The 21,023-nt window shown below is 38.5% G+C and overlaps 1 protein-coding gene across 1 annotated transcript in view; it reads right to left on the bottom strand.

Moving 5' to 3' along the window:
* Positions 1-19,007, bottom strand: part of LOC117291921 (disco-interacting protein 2 homolog C-like) — a 62,382-nt gene extending 43,375 nt beyond the window's left edge. Inside the window, exons 1-4 of the mRNA XM_033773927.1 lie at positions 18,816-19,007; positions 7,003-7,074; positions 4,299-4,388; positions 1,245-1,364 (exon numbers count right to left, since the gene is read on the bottom strand). Coding sequence (XP_033629818.1) covers positions 1,245-1,364; positions 4,299-4,388; positions 7,003-7,074; positions 18,816-18,885 — 352 coding nt within the window. The 5' untranslated portion in view covers positions 18,886-19,007. The remainder of the gene's footprint in view (positions 1-1,244; positions 1,365-4,298; positions 4,389-7,002; positions 7,075-18,815) is intronic.
* Positions 19,008-21,023: the final 2,016 nt, after the last annotated feature.

Raw genomic sequence — 21,023 nt, 5'->3', positions numbered from 1 at the left:
GGACCAGTCCTAAGTTAGGACCAGTAACTCATCCTACATGTAACTTAGGACTGGTCCTATCTCTTAGAATTGCCTAGGAATAGTCCTGAATCCACCCCTGTACATGTAGGTCTATTCAGCTTTATGCATGGTCAACACCTTATTACAAGAAAGGCACACCAGGTTGATTTATACATCCTCATTTAACTGGGTCATAAATCAGCAATATATGCAAGCAATATTGCCATTTTGGCGACCGGCCGACTTTCATCATACACAGAAACCACATAAACATAGTGTTCAAATAAAGATCGCAATCAACAACATGCTTCCTGTATCACCACCGGGGTGATGACCTCATCATAACATAAAGGTATCATTATTTCACAGGCCTGAAATTACAAAGAGGTCACGCAGAGGACAAGGCGTCTGTTGCCCTGGTCATGGCCTTGGTGCCCTTCAAAGTTTCTCGTAGACATGAATATTTTGCAATGGAAGTGCCCTTTGCTACAGAAACAGGCCTTGCCCTCCTCTCAAAGCCTGATACTGTAATCATAGGTTAGTTTCAAGAAACAATTTCTACTCTGGTTCGGAAAGGGCCAACTGTTTGATCCATACATTCTTTTAATAAACTTTCTGAAATAAACTTTTAACTGTGACCGAAGGACCTACTTTGGACTCTCAAAATGGTAGAACATTAACAGACAGTAGCTGCATGTGATGTCACTCCAAGGGATTAATAATGTAGGCCGTGTCCAATGACAAACCGTGGTCCAGTGGTTAGACTACAGGACTTGCAATCACAAGGTTGTGGGTTCGAATCCTACCCAGCTAACCGTGGTCCAGTGGTTAGACTACAGGACTTGCAATCACAAGGTCGTGGGTTCGAATCCCCCAGCTAACCACTGATTTCACAATGATTAGAATAAATATTGTCGTCTACTTACTAAATCACAATTTCTTGATTTCTGCAGTTCATACTCATAGACGTTAAACCAATGTTTGTATGAGTGAGATTGGCTGTTGCCAGCTTGGCGTTTATATCCCCCTATCCCCATGTGAGAGTTCCCTTGATGGAAAAATTATCTAAACAAACCCCATTGGCTACCATTTTGGGAGTCAAGCTACATGAATACATGGTGCACGTCTTACCTGCGCACACCATCTAACTTGCGTATCCCTGCAGAGTAAAACACTGAGGATGGAATTCCAAAACAAGATTTGTTGTTGGTTAAGACGTCAGATTTTACAAAGCTTGCACTTACCTGGTGGAGTTTCAATGGGGACCACATTGGTGTGGAAAGACTGTCGTTTAGAAGGCATGGGCAACATCTCCCGCTCTCTGTGTCTGGACAGGGCTGCTTTGACTGCCTCTTCACGGACATCTGCAGTAAGAAAATCATAATACAACACATTAAGCATTAACAATGATTAAGGAAATATTTTACTCCTGACCATAATCCTTACATGAATAGCCTTCAGTTAAGTTTTGAAGCGTTGGTTGAGAGGGCTCTTTGGGGTGCGACTACAAAACTAAAAAACCTAGGGCCAATGATCACCTGCGGGGTGTCGTGGCCGAGTGGATAAGATGCTTCTGTTCAGCAGAGTGTGGGTTCGAATCCAGGTCGTGCAACTTGTGTCCCTGAGCAAGAACACTTACAACTATAATTGCTTCTCTCCACCCAGGGGTAAATGGGTACCTACGAGGGCAGAGATGGTTCTTGTGATTGGTTTAGCCGAGTAGCGCATATATTGCACACAGGCTGTATACTCCCGATGGATCTGAGATGGTTTAAGGAATGATTTAAGGCCCAGTGACCAGGGGTAATAATGTCGGAAGCGCTTTGAGACACCCCTCGGGCATGAAAAGCGCTATATAAAAACGGTCTATTATTATTAGTACTATTATTACCTACATGTAGGGCCACTTCTTCAAGACAGTCCAAAGGAACAGAGATCATGACAAGTCACTACTTAAACCAGCTTCGAAATTCGTTTGAAAACCTATAATGCTAATTTTTTTTGCCATGTTTTGAAGAGTCAAGTTGAGTTTATTGGTGATGCATGTACAATGTACAGTACATACATACAGTACTTTCACACAAGAACAGTTTTGATTGTAAAGCATTTGTTTTAAAAGCAAAGATAAACAAGAATGTTGTTAGAAAAACATTTGTTTTCTTCTGTGGCATGTGATTATTTTTATTACCGTTTTCTTCTGATTAATGGTTACTTTAGATTCAAGAGTCTTTCAATATGACAACGGCAAACAGCCTATTGACCTTTTGGCACTGAGTTGACAAAACAGCTATGCTCCTCTAGTACATGTAAGGAGACTGTTGTGCACACTATGCACGTTCTGTATTGATAATGATCAATATGGGAAATTTACATGTATGACAGTACTTTCCTCATCCCTGGAACTACCTTGCGGTTAGAAAACGACTTTGAAGTCAACACAGGCCAAGAATTTCCCCCCCACAAAAACAAGAGTGTGGTTGGCGTCTATGAACGAATACTTACCCGTAGAGCCACTATATATCGCATTTTCCCTAACCAACAGGTTTGATTTGCTAAGAGTTTTACATACACACACAATAGCGCCCTCTCTCGTCCCATACTGCCCCGCGGTCTGGCCGCCATGTTATCTCCCTCTTTTCTCTTAGCACCGACGGGAGTAGACGTGTTTTTTCTGCTCCGATTATAAAGTGTTAAGTTTCAAAGTTTTACTATATATTTCCTGATAAGAAGTAGAGTGTTTTTTTTACTGGTCTTGGCCTTTGTTGTCCTTCAAAAAATTTCCCATCGACTTGCCCATGGAAGTGCCCATTGGAAAATGAAACGCGGCCTTGCCCTTTAAAAAATGAAACATGGCCTTGCCCTCTTAAAGATAAAATTCCAGGCCTGATGAAAGTTCATGAAGAGTACTTCGTTTCTAAGACTAAGACTAGAATGAGAGCCTTTGGATTTGACAAAGCATTCATTGAAATTATTTGAGTTGAATAATTTTAAAGGGACTGGACACCTTCGGTAGTTGTCAAAGACCAGTATTCTCACTTGGTGTATCCCAATGTATGCATAAAATAACAAACCTGTGAAAATTTCAGCTCAATCAGTCGTCGAAGTTGCGAGATAATAGTGGAAGAAAAAAAACCCAGCAACTAGCCTTTTGGCACTGAGCTGACGAAAAAGCTATTTACTCCAAGTAAGGAGACTGTTGTGTATAATATGCACGCTTCTGTGTTGATAATGATCAATATGGGAAATTTATACATGACGGTACTTTGCTCATCCTTGGAACTCCCTTGCGGTTAAAAAATGACTTTGAAGTCAACACAGGCCAAGAATGACAATGTACACTGAGTTTGTGGCAGTTGTTGCCTGGTCTTGGCCTCTGTTCCCCACCAAAAACTCAGCTGAGGTCTCAAATTCAATTCAAATTTTTCAGTGAGAAATTACTTCTTTCTCAAAAACTACGTTACTTCAGAGGGAGCCATTTCTCACAATGTTTTATACTATCAAAAGCTCTCCATTGCTTACGTACTAAGTAAGTTTTTACGCTTGACAAATATTTTGAGTAATTACCAATAGTGTCCAGTGCCTTTAAACAAATCTCCAAGTGAATCCCCCAAAATTTAAAGTCTACATACTTACAAACTCCCAATACTCCCAATGAAAAGATCCAAATGCGTAGATTTTGAAAAGAATAATCTTAACAAGGGGAAAGAATTTTAAAATATCAAGCACTGCAAGTATTTGTACAACGTTCAAAAAGAACCCTTCTGGACAGAATGATCTTTACCCTTTTGCTTTGTTTCAGGTTCAAGTTAAAGGTCTGGACATTTCCAAGCTTTTAGGATGGTCCCTTACAACCTATACCTGGGGCCAACTGACCTGGATTTTTCACAAATCACTGTGGAGAGCATGGGTCCCAGACAAGTTTCACACTTCCAGCCTTCATACAATAGGGTCAGGGACCCGCTGAAACTTTACAATCGCATGCTGAATTTTTAGTAAGTTTATATAACTTTTGTCTACATCCCAAAAGTATTCAATATTAATGACTACAGCCTGGATTTACACAGCCCTGTTGCCCTGGTCTTGGCCTCTGTGCCCCTTTCAAAAGTTTTCCGATGGAAATGGCCTTGCTCTCTCGCAGATGAAACTCAAGGCCTGATGACTTCAAATAATAAATGACCATCAACAGCAATTTGTTTTGGTAAAATAGGGCAATGGTAATACTTAGAAATAAGATTAGTATGTATACACAAAGATGTGCACATTTTTTCTGAAAATTTAAAAGTTTGTTCTGAACTTACCTGAGCGGTATCTGTTTTCTGGTTCATGATGCTCGTGCCGTCGACTTTTACCACTGCGATGTGAAACTGCGGCACTAGCCTGGTCTGCAACTTCAATAAGATATCAAAACAGTGGGTTCACTCACATGGTTGCTTACTAATTAACAAAATTGCTAAGCATGAAAACACCTTGCTCAGCAAGAAAACGGGACAGGTCTCAAAAACATAGCTGATTGTTTGAATTTTTGATTTTATGTGTGAATCATGATAAAAAATGTAACATTTTATAAACTACCAGTGCACTATGTAGAATCTTGCCTGCCAAGAATGCCCTGGAATGTACAAGGTCAGCCTTTTTTGTAAACAGTGTGACAGTCACTCTGTAGGCTACATGGTGTTGGTGATGTTGATTTATGATCATTCAGCAAGGGACCATACAGCTAATGACAACAAAAAGACTGAGCTTGTCTTTTAAAGGCAGTGGACGCTATTGGTAATTACTAAACATAATGATTATCATAAAACCTTTCTTAATTACGAGTAATGGGGAGAGTTGATAGTATAAAACATTATGAGAAACGGCTCCCTCTGAAGTGATGTAGTTTTCGAGAAAGAAGTAATTTTCCAATTCGATTTCGAGACCTCAGCTTTAGATTTGAGGTCTCGAAATCAAGCATCTGAAAGCACACAACTCCGCGTGACTAGGATGTTTTTTCTTTCATTATTATCTTGCAACTTGGACCAAGGCCTCCAGATTAACGTGCCGGTGTCCCGGGAAATTCAGTCTGGCGGAGATTCTGTCCCCCATATATATATGGAAAATTCACGTGGGTTGTAGGAGGTTGATTAAAAAAATAGTGCTATCAGAAGAAGTTTTCGCCGTATGGGGGACAGAATCTCTGGGAGGACAGATTCTCCTGCCATACATGTACCAGTGCTCTACCAACTGATCCATGTACACATAGGCCTACATTGAGACCAATTTAAGAACTGACTCCGCGTAAGTACAGTTTTTCACGATCCGATAAGCTTTTAAGTAGTTAGCTATGGTTAGTCCCAGCCTATTTTCTATACCATACGCCCGGGTAATAGTTAAAAAGCAGGACAGTTCTTTTCAGACCTGAGAAGTCTCCCGAACCCCCGCACATCTACTTGAGGTAATAGAATAAAGCAAGACAGTTCTCTAAGACCAAAATCTACCTGGCAAGTACATGTAGATACACACATGGTGTTACCGCAAACCAAATGTATTGATACCTCACCATGCATTGCCTCAAATCCTATACATAGGCCTACATGTTTCTACATCTATTGGGGGACAACCAACATAGCTACATGTAGATAGCTTAGTTGTTAGAGTGCCAGCATGTTCATCTGCCCGAAGGTCGTTGGTTCAAATCCCACTCCAGTCAAAATTTATTGTTCGTTTATAACTGAGAGTTTCAAATTTGAAAACTATCAAAGCAAAATTTGTGTCAGGCACTATGAGGTGACCAAAACCAATGGGAGACTTTCTGGGACGATAGAGGGCAGCAGACTTACCGGGTAAATCCATTGTTCTCAGAATTATGCGCATGTTCAGAACTACGTAAACAATGGAAATTTACCCGGTATGTCTGCTGCCACCTAGCGTTGGAAAGTCTCCTATTGAACCCAGTCCACACTTTGAGCATTCATCATGTATTCAAGACTCGACAGAATGACGCCTTGAAAGCTCCATCCATCGTACAATGTACAACAAGCAGCACAGTCATAGAGTTATATATAAGAACTAGAGGGCGCACTGGTGATGCTGCTTGCGCAAACGCGACGGGACCGCAAGATGACAAGCGCGCCATTCTGTACGCGCGCTGAATATGAAATACACGTTTGAGGTTTTTTTATTGAACGCTCACGTGATGCTGTTTTTTCAACTTACCAAATGGCCCCACAAACACACGCTGTGAGATGGCTGTTTTGTCAACATAGAAAATGGCCGCCTGCACGCATGCCGGGGCGCGTATATAGGCCAGTGCGCCCTCTACTTCTCATAACTCTATTAGCACAGTCAATCCACTGCACTCAATGTACATGATGCAATGCAAACAGCACATTAGCGTGATCGGAAAACTGGTAAACATTTGATGACAATTTGAGAATTAACCAAAACACTTCAAATACATGTAGCAGTGAAAGATCCATCTTTTACTAAACTAAAAAAAAAATCCTTTGCCCAGCCACACACAAAAAAACACAACCCAGCAACCAACGGTCATCCAGTTTTTTTTTTACATTTTGTAATGGACTTTCAACTGGCCCAGTTGGCTGCATACGAATACACAGTGCTTGGTCAGTGCATATTAGCTAGGGGCAATTGTCAAAGACCAGTCTTTTCACTTTGTGTATCTCAACATAACATAATAAACCTGTGAAAATTTGAGCTCAATTGGTCGTCAAAGTTTTGAGATAATAATGAAAGAAAAAAACACCCTTGTCACACAAACTTCTGTGCTTTCAGATGCTTGATTTCGAACCTCAAAATCTAATTCTGAGGTCTCGAAATCAAATTCGTGGAAAATTACTTATTTCTCAAAAACTATGTCACTTCAGAGGGAGCTTTTTCTCACAATGTTTTATACTATCAACCTCTCCCCATTACTCGTTACCAAGTGAGGTTTTATTCTAATAATTATTTTGAGTAATTACCAATAGTGTCCATTGCCTTTAATTAAATACACTAACTAACCTTCAAACTGCTGCAAAAAGGGCTCCAGCAGTTTGCTCTTCTTTTTCTCGTAGCCTTTTCGAGTAATATCTCCTGGAAAAGTAAACACAAAAACAATGGTCAAAAGAATACTAAATGTGTGGCACATGTACGTATGTTACATACAACAATTAATAAGGGAATCAATGTGTGGTGAAGAGGTTTTCAACTAGTGGTTTAATCCCAACGAGGCCTGGTTCTTGATCATTTTACCGAGACGAAGTCGAGGTAAATTATCAAGAACCAGGTCGCGGTGGGTTTAAACCACTAGTTGAAAACCGATTCAACACACTTTGATTCCCATTCATAAATACCTTTTCTGTAAAAAAACATCAACACTTTTTGGTAAAAAAAGTAAAATAAATGCAAAAATTATAACTCTTCAATGATTTCTTTCAAAACAACACCCCTCCAGCTATGAAATGGTAAGGCCCTTGGGTAAACAACTCCTTACAAGGAGATTGCTGTGTGCGTCGCGCGTATCGCGTGATGTGGCACAACTGTTCCAGCCGTTGCTCTCGACCAACAGGAATGAGGAAACTGTCTTATAAGCACAGGTGCAAGCTCGAGTGTCATGCCCATGTTTCAACACTTTTTACTGGTGTTATATCATCCATTCAAACACCCCCACGTGATGCCCTCTCAACCAATCAGAATGGATAAACTGTCTTAGGTATTTATGAATACAAACATAAAGGGTCACCCAGCAATAAGCTACATGTAGAAACAGTGTTTAATATGTACTGTGACCAGTCTGGCATTGGTCAAGTCAAAAGTTTTTATCTGAAATCAATTAAGCTTGTTATTTCAGGGAAATTGATTGCAACATGTGCTGCATATTGGCTTACAGTATTAAAAACACACAAACAATATAAGGGTGAATTTATGTTCATGTACAATGTCAGTATTCACAGTACTGCATCACACAAGCGCCAAAAGCCGGTGCTAGATAAATGGGTCACAGACAGGATAGGCCGATGCATTTTTCTGTACTCCATGAGCATGTATGTGATAACCAATTTATCTTCCGCTGACAGCAAACTTGACGTGCAGCTTAACATAGCGTAATGCGCAGAAATCCAGTACAATGTATATGGTCTGACGGTCCCTGCAAGCCGCAGTACTGGTCGCATCACACTGTTGCTGCGATAAATTGACCTATCAGAATTGAGGATTCCTGTTGCGTACAAAATAAAGTAATATGTAAACGATAAATGTGACAATAAATCCCCTACTTTCGGGCATAACTTATTTGCTAATCAAATAGGCCTTTTTGCTAGATAAGAAGATATCATTTTAAAGCCATCGGACACTTTCGGTAAACAGTATTGACCAAGGCCCACACTTTGTGTATCACAACTAATATATAAAATAACAAACCTGTGAAAATTTAGGCTCAATCGGTCATCGGAGTCAGGAGAAAATAACGGGAAAACCTACCCTTGTTTTTGCACGTTTCGCCGTGTCATGACATGTGTTTAAAATAAATCCGTAATTCTCGACATCGAGAATTGATATTGTTTTAATGTTTTCTCAAAAAGTAAAGCATTTCATGGAATAATATTTCAAGAGAAGTCTTTCACCATTACCTTCTGTAAACCCTGTATTAAGTGAATTTGTTTCCTTTTCTGTACCGAAAGTGTCCAATGCCTTTAAGTAAGTATTAAGTTTTTCTTCATTGCTGATGTTTTTGGTTGCCTTCACCTTTAACTGCAATTTCACTATTTCCGAGAAATGTCTGATTTTGGCATGGGGATTCAGTCGGGTCACACAATACACCTTTTCATCATGCTCCCTTTTAGTGCTTTACAACAAATTTTGTACGTGCAGGAACGACACATTGTAAAAACGAAGTGATGTACCTTACAATTGAACAATGTCAATGAGAAAAATAACAAATGCTTTTATTAGTTTGTCTTCATCTTTGTAAAAAACAAAGCAGTGATTGTACACAAATAGTACACGAACAAGCATGAACATGGTGCAGTGTATTTTTGTACAGGCTGGATGATGCCTCTACGACGAATACACCACAATACATTGTACATTAATGCAACAACTAATCAGCGTACGGTGAATGTAAGTGTACATGTATGTTTGTGTTTTGTCTATGTTTCTGACCAAGGTCAATTTAATGTACAGGTATGTAAGGCAATATGACGCACATTGTAAATTATGCAGTCTAAAAAGAACACCCCGTCGCCTACATGTTGTATTCGTACACCTGACAATAGAGAATGGAAAGTCGTTGGGGAGGAACCTTTTATATTTGACCTTAAGCGATAACCGTCCCGACAATACCACAAATACTGTGTCCATTATTGTCACGATCCCTTCACTGTACATACGTGTACCAGTTCTACAGACTAAATACAAGAAAGGGGTTCACTAATATTCCCATGTCTGTCTAGTCTATGGTCTGAGGAGAGTGGTTTCAACATGTCAATGAAAAACATAACCCAACTAAGAAATATAAGTTTAAAACATGTCAACAACATGCTTTTACTACTTAGTTTACAAGAGCTGCTTACACCTTTAAAAAAAACCAAGTAGGCCTATGGGTTTTATTAAGTAAAAGTACCGATAACATTGTTTCTTTTTTCTGTGATGCCAATTGGCACTTGAATATCTGAACTTGACATTTTGTTTTCAACTCTTTCAGTGACTGCTTTTTTGTATGTGTCTTGAAACTAAATCGCCAAACCAATATTTGTAGGAAGAAAGACTGGTAGGAAAAAAAAACCCAAAACAACAAACATGACACCCAATCATTCATGCACTGCAGTAAATGTATTGAGTTTTTAAACTGAATGGATTTTGGGAAAAACAAATACGTAGGCTAAACAAAAAATTATTCACTTTTGCATTCCTCGCTACTTACTACAAAGATATGAAAATCTTAGTGGTTGTGTGCAAACTACAAAGTTCAATGTATAAAGGCTATAGGCCTACAACTTGTTTTAGAGAGATCGGCTTTTACCAGGTTGGTATATAATTTACATGAAGCATAACCCCACAGGAGTTTTGTTCGATTACCATGACCTGGAAAGTTCACCAAAACAAGGTAAACAAACAAGGTAAACAAACAAACAAAACAAACAAACAAACAAACAAACAAACAAACAAACAAACAAACAAACAAACAAACAAACAAACAAACAAACAAACAAACATATCCACCCAAGCAAACAAACAAATGAACACTCGCACGCAAAATATTCCCTGGAACAGTTTTTTTCTTGTCTCAAATTCTGGGAAAGAAACTTCATGTACATCTAGTAGGGCATAGGAACTAAACACAACTTCTTATGTTGCCATTGGCAGTTCGTCACAACAACATCCCGGACAGGAACAAAATTAACAACTTCAAGATGGCTTACGCTGGCAGGGTTGTAAAGCAGAGCTCAAGGAAATAATATCTTAAAGCTTCTTCCCTTTGGATGAAATACCCTTTTAGTGTTACCAAATAAACGAGCAAGTCTTAAAATAGCCTACAGCAGTTTCTGCAGTGCCCTGTGCTTTTGCCGTAGTGCCCTTCGTAAAGTTCCAATACAAATTTATATTTTCCTTATAAAAATGTATGTGCCCCTCCATGAGTGAAGTTCAAGGCCAGTGTCACCATAGAAAACTTTGAAATGAATAACTGCACTACAACCCTTTTGTTTATTTTGCCAGTTAAATTTTACATAACTATGTACCAACTACCAATACAAATTTTAAAGACACTGGACACCTTTGGTAGTTGTCAAAGACCAGTCTTCTCACTTGGTGTATCTCAACGTATGCATAAAATAACAAACCTGTAAAAATTTCAGCTCAATTGGTTGTCGAAGTTGCGAGATAACTATGAAAGAAAAAAACAGGTCCTTGTCACAAGAAGTTGTGAGCTTTCAAATGCTTGATTTCGAGACCTCAAAATCTAGTTCTGAGGTCTCAAAACCAGACACGTGAAAAATTATTTCTTTCTCGAAAACTACGTCACTTCAGAGGGAGACGGGTCTCACAATGTTTTATACTGACTATCAGTGTCTCCCCATTACTCGTTAACAAGTGAGGTTTTATTTGAGTAATTACCAGGGCCCAATTTCATGGCTCTGCTTACCGTAAGCAGAGAATCGGCGCTTACGGAAGCAGGGAATTCTGTGCTTATGGCAAGCGTATTTCACGAGTAAGCGGCGATTTTTTACTTCTGCGCGTGCCTACTCCACGTCACTAGGCATTCTACGCTTACAAGGCTAGCGCAGAAATTCGGCGCTTGCACGTAAGCGGGGAATCGTGATCCTAAGCGCAGAATTCGGCGGTAAGCAGAGCCATGAAATTGGGCCCAGTAGTGTTCAGTGCCTTTAAAGCCAATATTGTCTCTCTTTTCTACCTCTTCTTTTGAATGATAATGAATGTACAGCCCCATGCAATCAGTTGAATTGCATACAATGGGAGATGGGGGGGGGGGTAATTTGAAGAACAATGACACATAATAAACTATGAAAATATTATGTACAAAATACTGAGGGCCATTGTTGATCTCGCATTTGTTTTATAGCACTACAGATTTAAGTGCTTTAAAAAAAAAAACCCAAAACAAATTTGTACCTGCATAAATATACACACTACACTCAGCCAAAGTTTGACTTTACTGTATTTGACATGTTTATGGCATTTGTAATTTGTCTTGACATACAAGTGAAGGCTGTACATCCCCATAAAAAAATAATATGTTCAGTGGACAACAACATCTTGTGTAATTGCAACATACATGTAGAGCAAGGCCTTGCTCTATGAATAAAAAGAGCTCTAAATTAACAAGATTATGGGCCCTCCTCATCCTGTGTTTTGAATGTTAATGCCATGACTGTGCATTCCGGGCAATAAACAATTCTGCACAATTAATGGGATAAAAATAACTTTGGCACAGGCCAAGAACTACATCAGAGTCAAGGCCGCAAAGGTCATGACCTTTTATCGGTTGCCCAGGGTCTGGAACTGGATGTCCACAATAGTCTCAAAGACATTAAGAGATTTGACTTCAAAGGTACCCCTTGGACACATTTGGTAAAAGCCAGTATTCTCACTTGGTGTATCCCTATGCCCCCCCCCCCTTAACAAAAATGTGTGAACATTTGGACTCAATTGGTCATCGAAGTTGCAAGAGAATACTGAAAGAAAAACACCATTCATTTGTGTGCTTTCAGATGCATAGTAAAAGGCCTTACGTATTTTAATATTTGAGTAAGAAGTTATACCTCTTTCTCAAAACTACATTACACATTATAGGCCTATGTTCCATTAAAATAGAGAAAGTCGTTTCTTACAAAAGTTTTATACTATCAACAGAGATGAAGCTATAGACCTGTAGTACATACTACTTAGTTTGCTTTTTGTTTTAAAAACAATTAAAAAACAAGAATGTTGGTTTGAGCATGTACATGTAGGCTATTCATCATGCTATTTATGCCAGCAATTAAGCTTGGGTGATATCACGATAACCATTTTGGAAACGATTTTGATATCGGATCAATTTGGTTATAATCAAAATATTGATATATCGCGATATATCGCGATATCGATTAAATATCGCAACATCGCGATGTATTTGCTAGCTGAGACATCTTGCACCCCATAGGTTATTGGAGTAAAACCAGAAGAATAGGTCATGAGAACACCTCTCTTATGCTATGACTGTCTCTTCAACAACTTTCACTTGGATAAAATAAATCGATATCGCCCAAGCTTACCAGCAATTTCACATTTCAATATCACTTTATTTATTACTGCAGATTGTATTCTGATGAGTAACAGTAACACTGTTCAAAAGTCACATACAGCAGTCAGACACCATTACACAGTACTAAACAAACATTTTGGCCTATATTCATGGTCATTACAACTTGAATGTTGTGTAAATATGATTCCATGCTTGAATATGCCGTAATGCAGTAATCAATACAATGTCGGTCATCGCCTCAACTGTAATGATTTTCCTTTCTGTTTTTCTTGCGATGCGAAAAGGCAGCGCCCGGCTCTAACCTCTGCTTTGTAAACATGTTTCTACATTTTGTGTACTGTACATGTACATGTACATGTACCTGTACATCATAAAATCTGTTTTAAAGGGTGTATGTACTTTTTGTAGGACGAAAACACAATGTCCACAGATTTACACTTAACTTACACAGTTTGCAGATAATGATAGTAGAATGCTTCCCTGGATATATTACGTACTGAGGTGCTGTAGTTTTGGGGAAATGATTAAAACAATGTCATGAAAAATAATTTTCGTCTCATAAGACGAAAATTATTTTAAGCATTTACAAACATATTTTCATGACATTGTTTTACTCATTTCTCAAAAACTACAGCACCTCAGTAAGTAATATTTGAAGGGAAGCTTTCCACTATCAAGATCTTCAAACACTGTAAGTTTAATGTAATCTACGGACATTTTGAAAAAGTAACCAATGTCAACATGTATCACAAAATGTAGACCAAAGACAACATGTACCATGTTGGAAAAGCCCTGCATGATACCGTACACTACACGTTTGTCTGTCCAAAACACGCTCCTGGGTTGAGACACATGCCAGATGTCATGTAGATGTCACACTAAAATGTTCCTCTCGGCCAGTATACATAAAGAGTGCTATGAATATTGAATAAAAATACAAAACAAATTGGCCATACAGTAATGTATAGTAAAAACACTCCTTCCAGAAGCTGCTAAATGTACATGTACATCACTACATGTAGTTACGAGACACAGAGGGAAGACAGCATAATAAGTGGCTAATAACCATGTTTATTTTACCATGATTCTACTAAACAAAACCATGGAGGTAGAAATGTCTGCCTCCATGGTAAACCTGTAAGCTGTACCAGTGTACACAAACAGAACACATTGTACAGTACCTCACAAATTTATGGGGTATTCTGTTTGTGTGCGTGCAAAACCAAAGACCCCTTCTGCCCTACAGTAATCAAATGAACAGTGTGTCTCCATGGACAGTTCACCCATTAACAGTGTGCTACAATACACTTAATCTTCCACCCTAATTTAAAAAAAACCATAAACCTTGAAAATACAAGTGGTCATGTCCAACAGTTTTATACATTTCCCCCAAGAATCTCAAGGTCGGACTCTTTTGCTGTAAACACATACACATTGTATACCTGCATCTGTGCATACATGTATACATAGTGTCAATACATGTACTCAAATGTACTTGACAGCAGTTTAAAAACATGTGAAAAGTCATCAGGTATGGTTGACTGGTTTCTCCGAAAACAATGGCAATATTATAATGTTGCAAGCATTGTAAATACTGGTCTACTGTGTTTGGTTTGTACAACACATTGTTAGTTTTATGTACATGTATGGTAGATGCATAGAATATACATGTACAATGTATGCTGAATGGAGAGTGCATGACTGTACACATGTATAACACAATATAGTGCAGGGCTGTATGCTTCGTTTTTGAAAGGGCAAGGGCACCAAGGCATTTTCTTCTTGGTAAAGGGCATCCTATGATGAAATCGCAAATTTGTACTGGAGCATTTCAAGGGCACCTTTGGGGCACGGAGGCAATCGCCTTCGTTGCCTCCGTGAAGTATCAGGCCTGATAGTTCACAGCGTTCATTCTTTTCTTACAAAAGTTAGACAATTGCAATTTTACCTGATTTTGTGTCAAAAGAAATCAGTTCAATTCAATTCCAAATAATACCCACACTGTACAAAATGCTTACCAGATTACCAGCCCACAGTACACCTTGAGCAAATAAAAGTGTTGGATGACTAACAGCTTTTGGCTTACAATTTACACTGTAGGGCAACAGTCAGAACACTTGTCATTGATAAATACTGATTGCTTGAATACTGTCAGGCTGTTCCGCTTAGTGTTTTGTGTTGGCGTTGATGTTTTGAGGACAAAGGGACATCTTCATGTGTCATGGATACAATACACTGCATGGAACATCCTTTGTTTTGATTGACTTAGTTTATGAACTGAGAGGTTAGAGTGTACATAGTTGGTGATTCATGTAGGACTGTAAGCAAGAAAAACTTTGGGGAAACAAATGCGTCTTTTCAACAAATCAACAATTTAAGTTTAGCAAAGAAGATTTATCATTCATAAAGAAAAACATCTTATTTGTATGAAAAAAAAATAAAGCTATTTTGTGAGCAGTGATTTGTTACTATTGAGAGAAATGCTTCATGAAGCCCCCTACTCTTTCTACTGTTTATCATTTGTGTTTGCCATTTCCTTTCAAACATGAGGCGTATGCCCACCTTGCCACTTCCAATGAATTCCTCACTCAGGTATCATGACAATATCTTTTAATTTCGCTGTGAAAGTTTGCAAAACAGAGTTCACGCTGATCCCTAACAGTTCATTTCATATGATTTAAGAGCTATTTTCTTGATCTTTTTCTATATTTGTTTGTGTGATATGGAATAATTGCGCTTTGCGTTAAGTATTGCTTTTTATCATCAATTTAAAATGTTTACCACTTCACACTCAGTTAACCAGCCAGGTGAAACATTCAGTGGTTTGTAATAGATACTAAAAGGGACACGTTGCCTTGAATCGGGCGAGTTGGTCTGTGAAAACCGTTTGTTATAAAAATGCAAAATATGGTTGGAAAGATGTTTTATAAAAGTAGAATAAACACAATATGCCTAATGCCTTGAAGTTTCAAAGTTTTCCTTATATGCCGTGAACTAACACATCACACGTCGCCATTTTGTGGAGTCAAATTTTTTACTTTGACAGTACACATAGAGGCCGAGCGTGTTGGTTCGCAAAATAAAAGGAAATCCACGCAATTTCGAGGCATATTTGTGTGGATCATATTCTACTTTTAAAACACCTTCCTAACCATCCATTTTATAACAATTAATGGTTTCAAACACTTTTCATAGACCAACTCGTCCGATCTAAGGCAACGTGTCTCTTTAGAGCCATTGGACACTTTCGGTATACAGTTTTGTCGAAAGGCCCTTATTCGTGCATCACAACTGATATAAAAAATAACAAACCTGTGAAAATTTAGGCTCAATTGGTCATCGCAGTCGGGAGAAAATAATGGGGAAAACCCACCCTTGTTTTCGCACGTTTCGCCGTGTCATGACATGTGTTTAACATAAATCCGTAATCCTCGACAACGAGAATTGATAATTGTTTTAATGTTTTCTCGAAAAGTAAAGCATTTCATGGAATAATATTTTAAGAGAAGTCTTTCACCATGACCTTCTGTAAACCCTGTAAGTTATTTGTAAATCTTTGATTTTTTTTTTTTCTGTGCCGAAAGTGTATAATGGCTTTAAAGTACATAGAGAGGTGAGGCAGTAAAGCAAAACATTCATATCAAGCAGAATATCTTAATGAAGGAAACACTTTACATGATTTGCGTAGTCATGAATCTCAGCAGTTTCTGCTAGCGTTACTTTCAGTTTCATAATAACAAAAAATTATAAGGTTTTCTATATTATTTGTGGCATGTTGCGGCTGAATGGTTAAAGCCATTATACATTTTCGGAACAGACAAAAAAATAATAGTTCACAGATTTACAAATAACTTACAGGGTTTACAGAAGGTAATAGTAAAAGACTTCTCTTGAAATATTATTCAATGAAATGCTTTACTTTTTGAGAAAACACTTAAACAATTATCAATTCTCGACATCGATAATTACGGATTTATTTTAAACACATGTCATGACACGGCGAAACGTGCGGAAACAAGGGTGGGTTTTCCCGTTATTTTCTCCCGACTTCGATGACCGATTGAACCTAAATTTTCACAGGTTTGTTACTTTATATAGTTGTGATACACGAAGTGTGGGCCTTTGGACAATACTGTTTACCGAACGTGTCCAATAGCTTTAAGAGCAAAGAACTCAAGCTCTGCTGGTGTGACTCCAGCTCTGCTGATGCAACTCCAGCTCTGCTGGCGCTTCTAATGACAGTGATCAGAGTGAGGGTTTGAGTCCCCTTCGTGGTACTTGTGTCCTTGTGTTCAAGATACTTGACCATGCTTTGTCTATCAGATGGGGCATTGAGGTCTCATGTATGTACAAGGACTGTTGGTAGTGCACATAAATGAAACCAGAACACATATTGTGGAAGAGTAGGGGTTAACCCTGGCGTTTCTGGTTCACACAGTAGCAATTTCTACCAGCCAGGCTTTCGGATTGATGATACCCAAGCCTACATCTGTATGGACTGTAAAAGGGGTAGCCCTGTTTCAGCCCTAGGAGAAGGTGGCAACAGCCTCTGGAAAAACTAATTGTAGCCTACACCTTGAAATGGGCTTCAGGCCTTGTGTGTCTGGTGCCTTGCAAAAAAAAAAATTTGCTGTCCCTTGTATACAGTTTCCTTAGGCATGCAAGCTACAGTGATTAAGTTCATGTATGAGGCATCTTTGGTTTCATTACCAGAAGTATAAATACTCCTGTTTCACAAAAAAACTGTCTGTATAAATGTGATAGGCACTGGTGGGATGTATGGAATGAGGTTCAGGGTAATACTATTATTGAATGTATAAATTTCTGTGCACATTGTCAAGTCAAACTTATTGCTGAGTGAGTACAGAAATAACCATGTTTGGACAGAAGTGTGTTATAGCCAGTCTAGGAGTACTGTTTTGAGTCCCCTCCAGTGAAAATTTTTGAGTAATTATTAAGTCTGCCTTTGGCTTTTCTTCCACTTCATTTAAAAAACCAATTGGGAAAAGCCAACCCCAAGAATCATGTTTAAAATTACCTTCAAACAACAGGCGTCTGCCAAGGTATCTCCACTTTAATTTTTATTGATAAACAGACCCTTTTACAGATTATGCGTCATGTTAAATCAGCCTCATGCACCTTGGTGTGTTGTTCATTTCGAATAGAATGTTTAAACATGAATCATAACTGCATGCGCTTCATGCAATGCTTCTTCAGTCGAGAAAAAAAAACAATGAAATTTACGAGCGATAAAATCTAATAAGTACAAACTTAAAGTCACAACTTTCTCATTTAAAAGTTTGGCTGTACATAATTTGGACCTTATCCAATTTAATCAATCAGTGTTCACATCAAACAGAGCTTAAATCTTAATCTGCAGAAAGCTTTGAAAACATTAATGGGAAAAAAGGAAGTGTTGAATTGAATCTGACCACCACTTTTTATGCACACGTTGAAAAAAAGCATTAATAATACACCCAGCACAAGGAAGACCAGAGAAAAAGACTGTGTTTTGTTTGGTTTAACGTTTTGTATTTTTTTCAGTGAGCAAAAAAAGTGACAGAAGAAAAACAAGAATGAGGAATTGGTCAAAACAAAATTGGGTAAAAAGAGTGTACAAAGTTAAGAATAATACCACATCATCAATGAACCATTTTATTTTTAAAACACAAGACACTCATGCAATTTAAACAAACCATAATGGCCAGTGTGAACACAATGGACTACAACAGTGTACTTTATGAGCATGATTTCCAATATTTAATAAAACATTAGACTAGGAAGTTACACAAATCTGCGTTAAGTTTGGGGTCAACTTTCAACGAGTCAAGCCGGCCGTCTCGAGTGTTAAAAATATGTAACGACTTGTTTTTCACAAATTTGTTTGCTCTTATTTATTGTTAACCTCTTCGAGGACCGATGAGTAACCATTAAGACATGCTGGAAACGACCACATGAACAATGCCTGTGTTGTTATCATTCGGCCATGATGGCTGCCGTGCATTGTTCACCAAGGAAAGGTTAATTTCTCAGGTAAACTGTTGAGTGAGTGTTTCGTGTTTTAAAATGTTACCTTCTTGAAGTTCTGCTTCGAGTTCAGACAACTTCACCCGAATATGGGCCGGTAGCTTTGACGGGTCCATCCTTCGTTCGAACACGGTTAATCTCGGTAAAGACTCCACATGAAAACAACAGAGCACCGGTTAAAAATACATCCTGGGTTGACGGGACCGCAGACTTTTTACTGTATCATTGCAATAACGTAGGCGCCGCCATCTTGAATACATTTAATGAGTGACGTCACAGGCTGGGTACGTAGGTTCACGCCTCGTCACGTGATCAAAATATAAGAAACTACTAACCAGTAAAAAATGACGTGCCAATAAACTTGTTCCAAGTCTTTATTTCAATAAATTAATTTTGGAGTAGTTTTTACGTACCCTAAAATGAAATTAAAGTATTTACAAGAATCCAGAGAAACAACGTTCTTCAAAGTTTCTAGACTTGTGTTGTTGACTTGTTTTTCTCTATAAATTAATATCACATTATTTAATTTATTTTGCATTTTCCAAATTCATCGAGTTTGTACAATTGAGAAGAGTATTATTTGTTCACAAATATAAAAAATATGACAAGCTTGATAAAGTTTGTTGGCCAGACAATGTGAAAAATAAACAAAATAGAGTTTATATAAGTTTTAAGATAAACTTCTTCAAATTAAAAAATTACATCCGCAAAGCAACTTCCATAGAAAAAACATTGTAAGATTTTGTCATGTTTCCAAACTGTCAATCACGCGGCCGGCGGAAGTAATGTGTGTGCAACAAGAGTGACTTATTGCGGCGTTGAGGGCGCTATATCAACTGGTGCGGTCTGAGTACAAAGTTGTTTTCTTCGATCAAATAATCACAATATTAAAGAATAACTGTATGGCTCTCTGATACTGTATATGAAACTGTGTGCTATTTTCTTCAGAGTAGTAAGTTACTTTACAAAAAAACATTTCAATCTTAGAAGCGTTGCTCGACTCCGTTTCAGACTGTGTATTCAAAACAAAGACTATTAATCCTGCGTGGACATTCCGCTCGATCCTCAGCAGCAACATCTACAAACTTGAACGATCACCCTTTCGATTGAAAGGTTATTTTTTACCGTATATATCTACATTTTATGATTAAAACAATCTAACGGCTCTACCAAAAAGGTGATTTTATTTGTTCCGAGCTTCATAAACATCTAATCAAATGACTATCGGGCACCTTGTGTGAGGGCGCTGTGACAGTTTAATGGTGCTGATGGATCTTTGAAATAACACTTTTGGTGATCTGTCATGAAGTTGAATTCCTTCAGAAGGGCAGGGAGTGGGAAGGTTTTTACTTGTCGAATGAGCTGCTCTAAAAAGGTGGGTCGAGCAGCTAGGCTTGGGATGCAGCGGATTGGAACTGGGCCCAGTAATATCCACGTAACATGAAATACTAAAAACACAGTTAATCCCTGTAACCCGTTAAAATTGTCAACAATCTAAAGCCAGTTCTTGATTGGTTTCTACCAATAGAGGGCGCGCTAAGCCTTACATGGTTTCTGCTCATCCACAAGTTCTCATACGGTGCCACAGCCCATTCGCATTGGCGGCTTCTGCTATGGCTACGACTGTTGCGAAGTGGTTGCTAAGCCCGTTCTATAATTTCAACGCAGCTGTAGCCGTAGCAGCAGGCTGCTAATTAGAAGTCAAGTCATTCACTGACCACCTTTCAGGCCCTGAGATAGACCTATACCACAGAAATGGGTTGGCACAAAAGGGTCTTAGATTATTGAAACTTTCTTATGTAAATTATATGAATTTGTAGCTTTTGTTTCACCAATAATTAAATTCCAGTAATTTGACGTATGGCAGGAGTTTCAAGACTTTGTCCAGAAGTGGTGAGTTCGGCACCAAATCATCACTCATAAGGAATGAATACACAAGAGGTTTTAACCTTGTGGAAAATGCACACTCATGAGTGTGACTGAATCCCTCTAGACCGAAACGTGTAACAAGATGAGCAGTCACTGGCTATAAGACACTTTGCTTGCTTGACGAGACATGACCCAACTTAGGAATAGCTGCTTATGCACAAAAAGTACTCTCTTAAAGGCAGTGGACACTGTTGGTAATTGTCAAAGACTAGCCTTCACAGTTGGTGTATCTCAACATTATGCATAAAATAACAAACCTGTGAAAATTTGAGCTCAATCGGTCGTCGAGTTTGCGAGATAATAATGAAAGAAAAAACACCCTTGT

The sequence above is a fragment of the Asterias rubens genome, chromosome 6 (genome assembly GCF_902459465.1).
Source record: "Asterias rubens chromosome 6, eAstRub1.3, whole genome shotgun sequence".
NCBI lineage: Eukaryota > Metazoa > Echinodermata > Asteroidea > Forcipulatida > Asteriidae > Asterias > Asterias rubens.
Note: the sequence above shows the minus strand (reverse complement) of the source record. Positions and strands in the feature narration are given on the sequence as shown.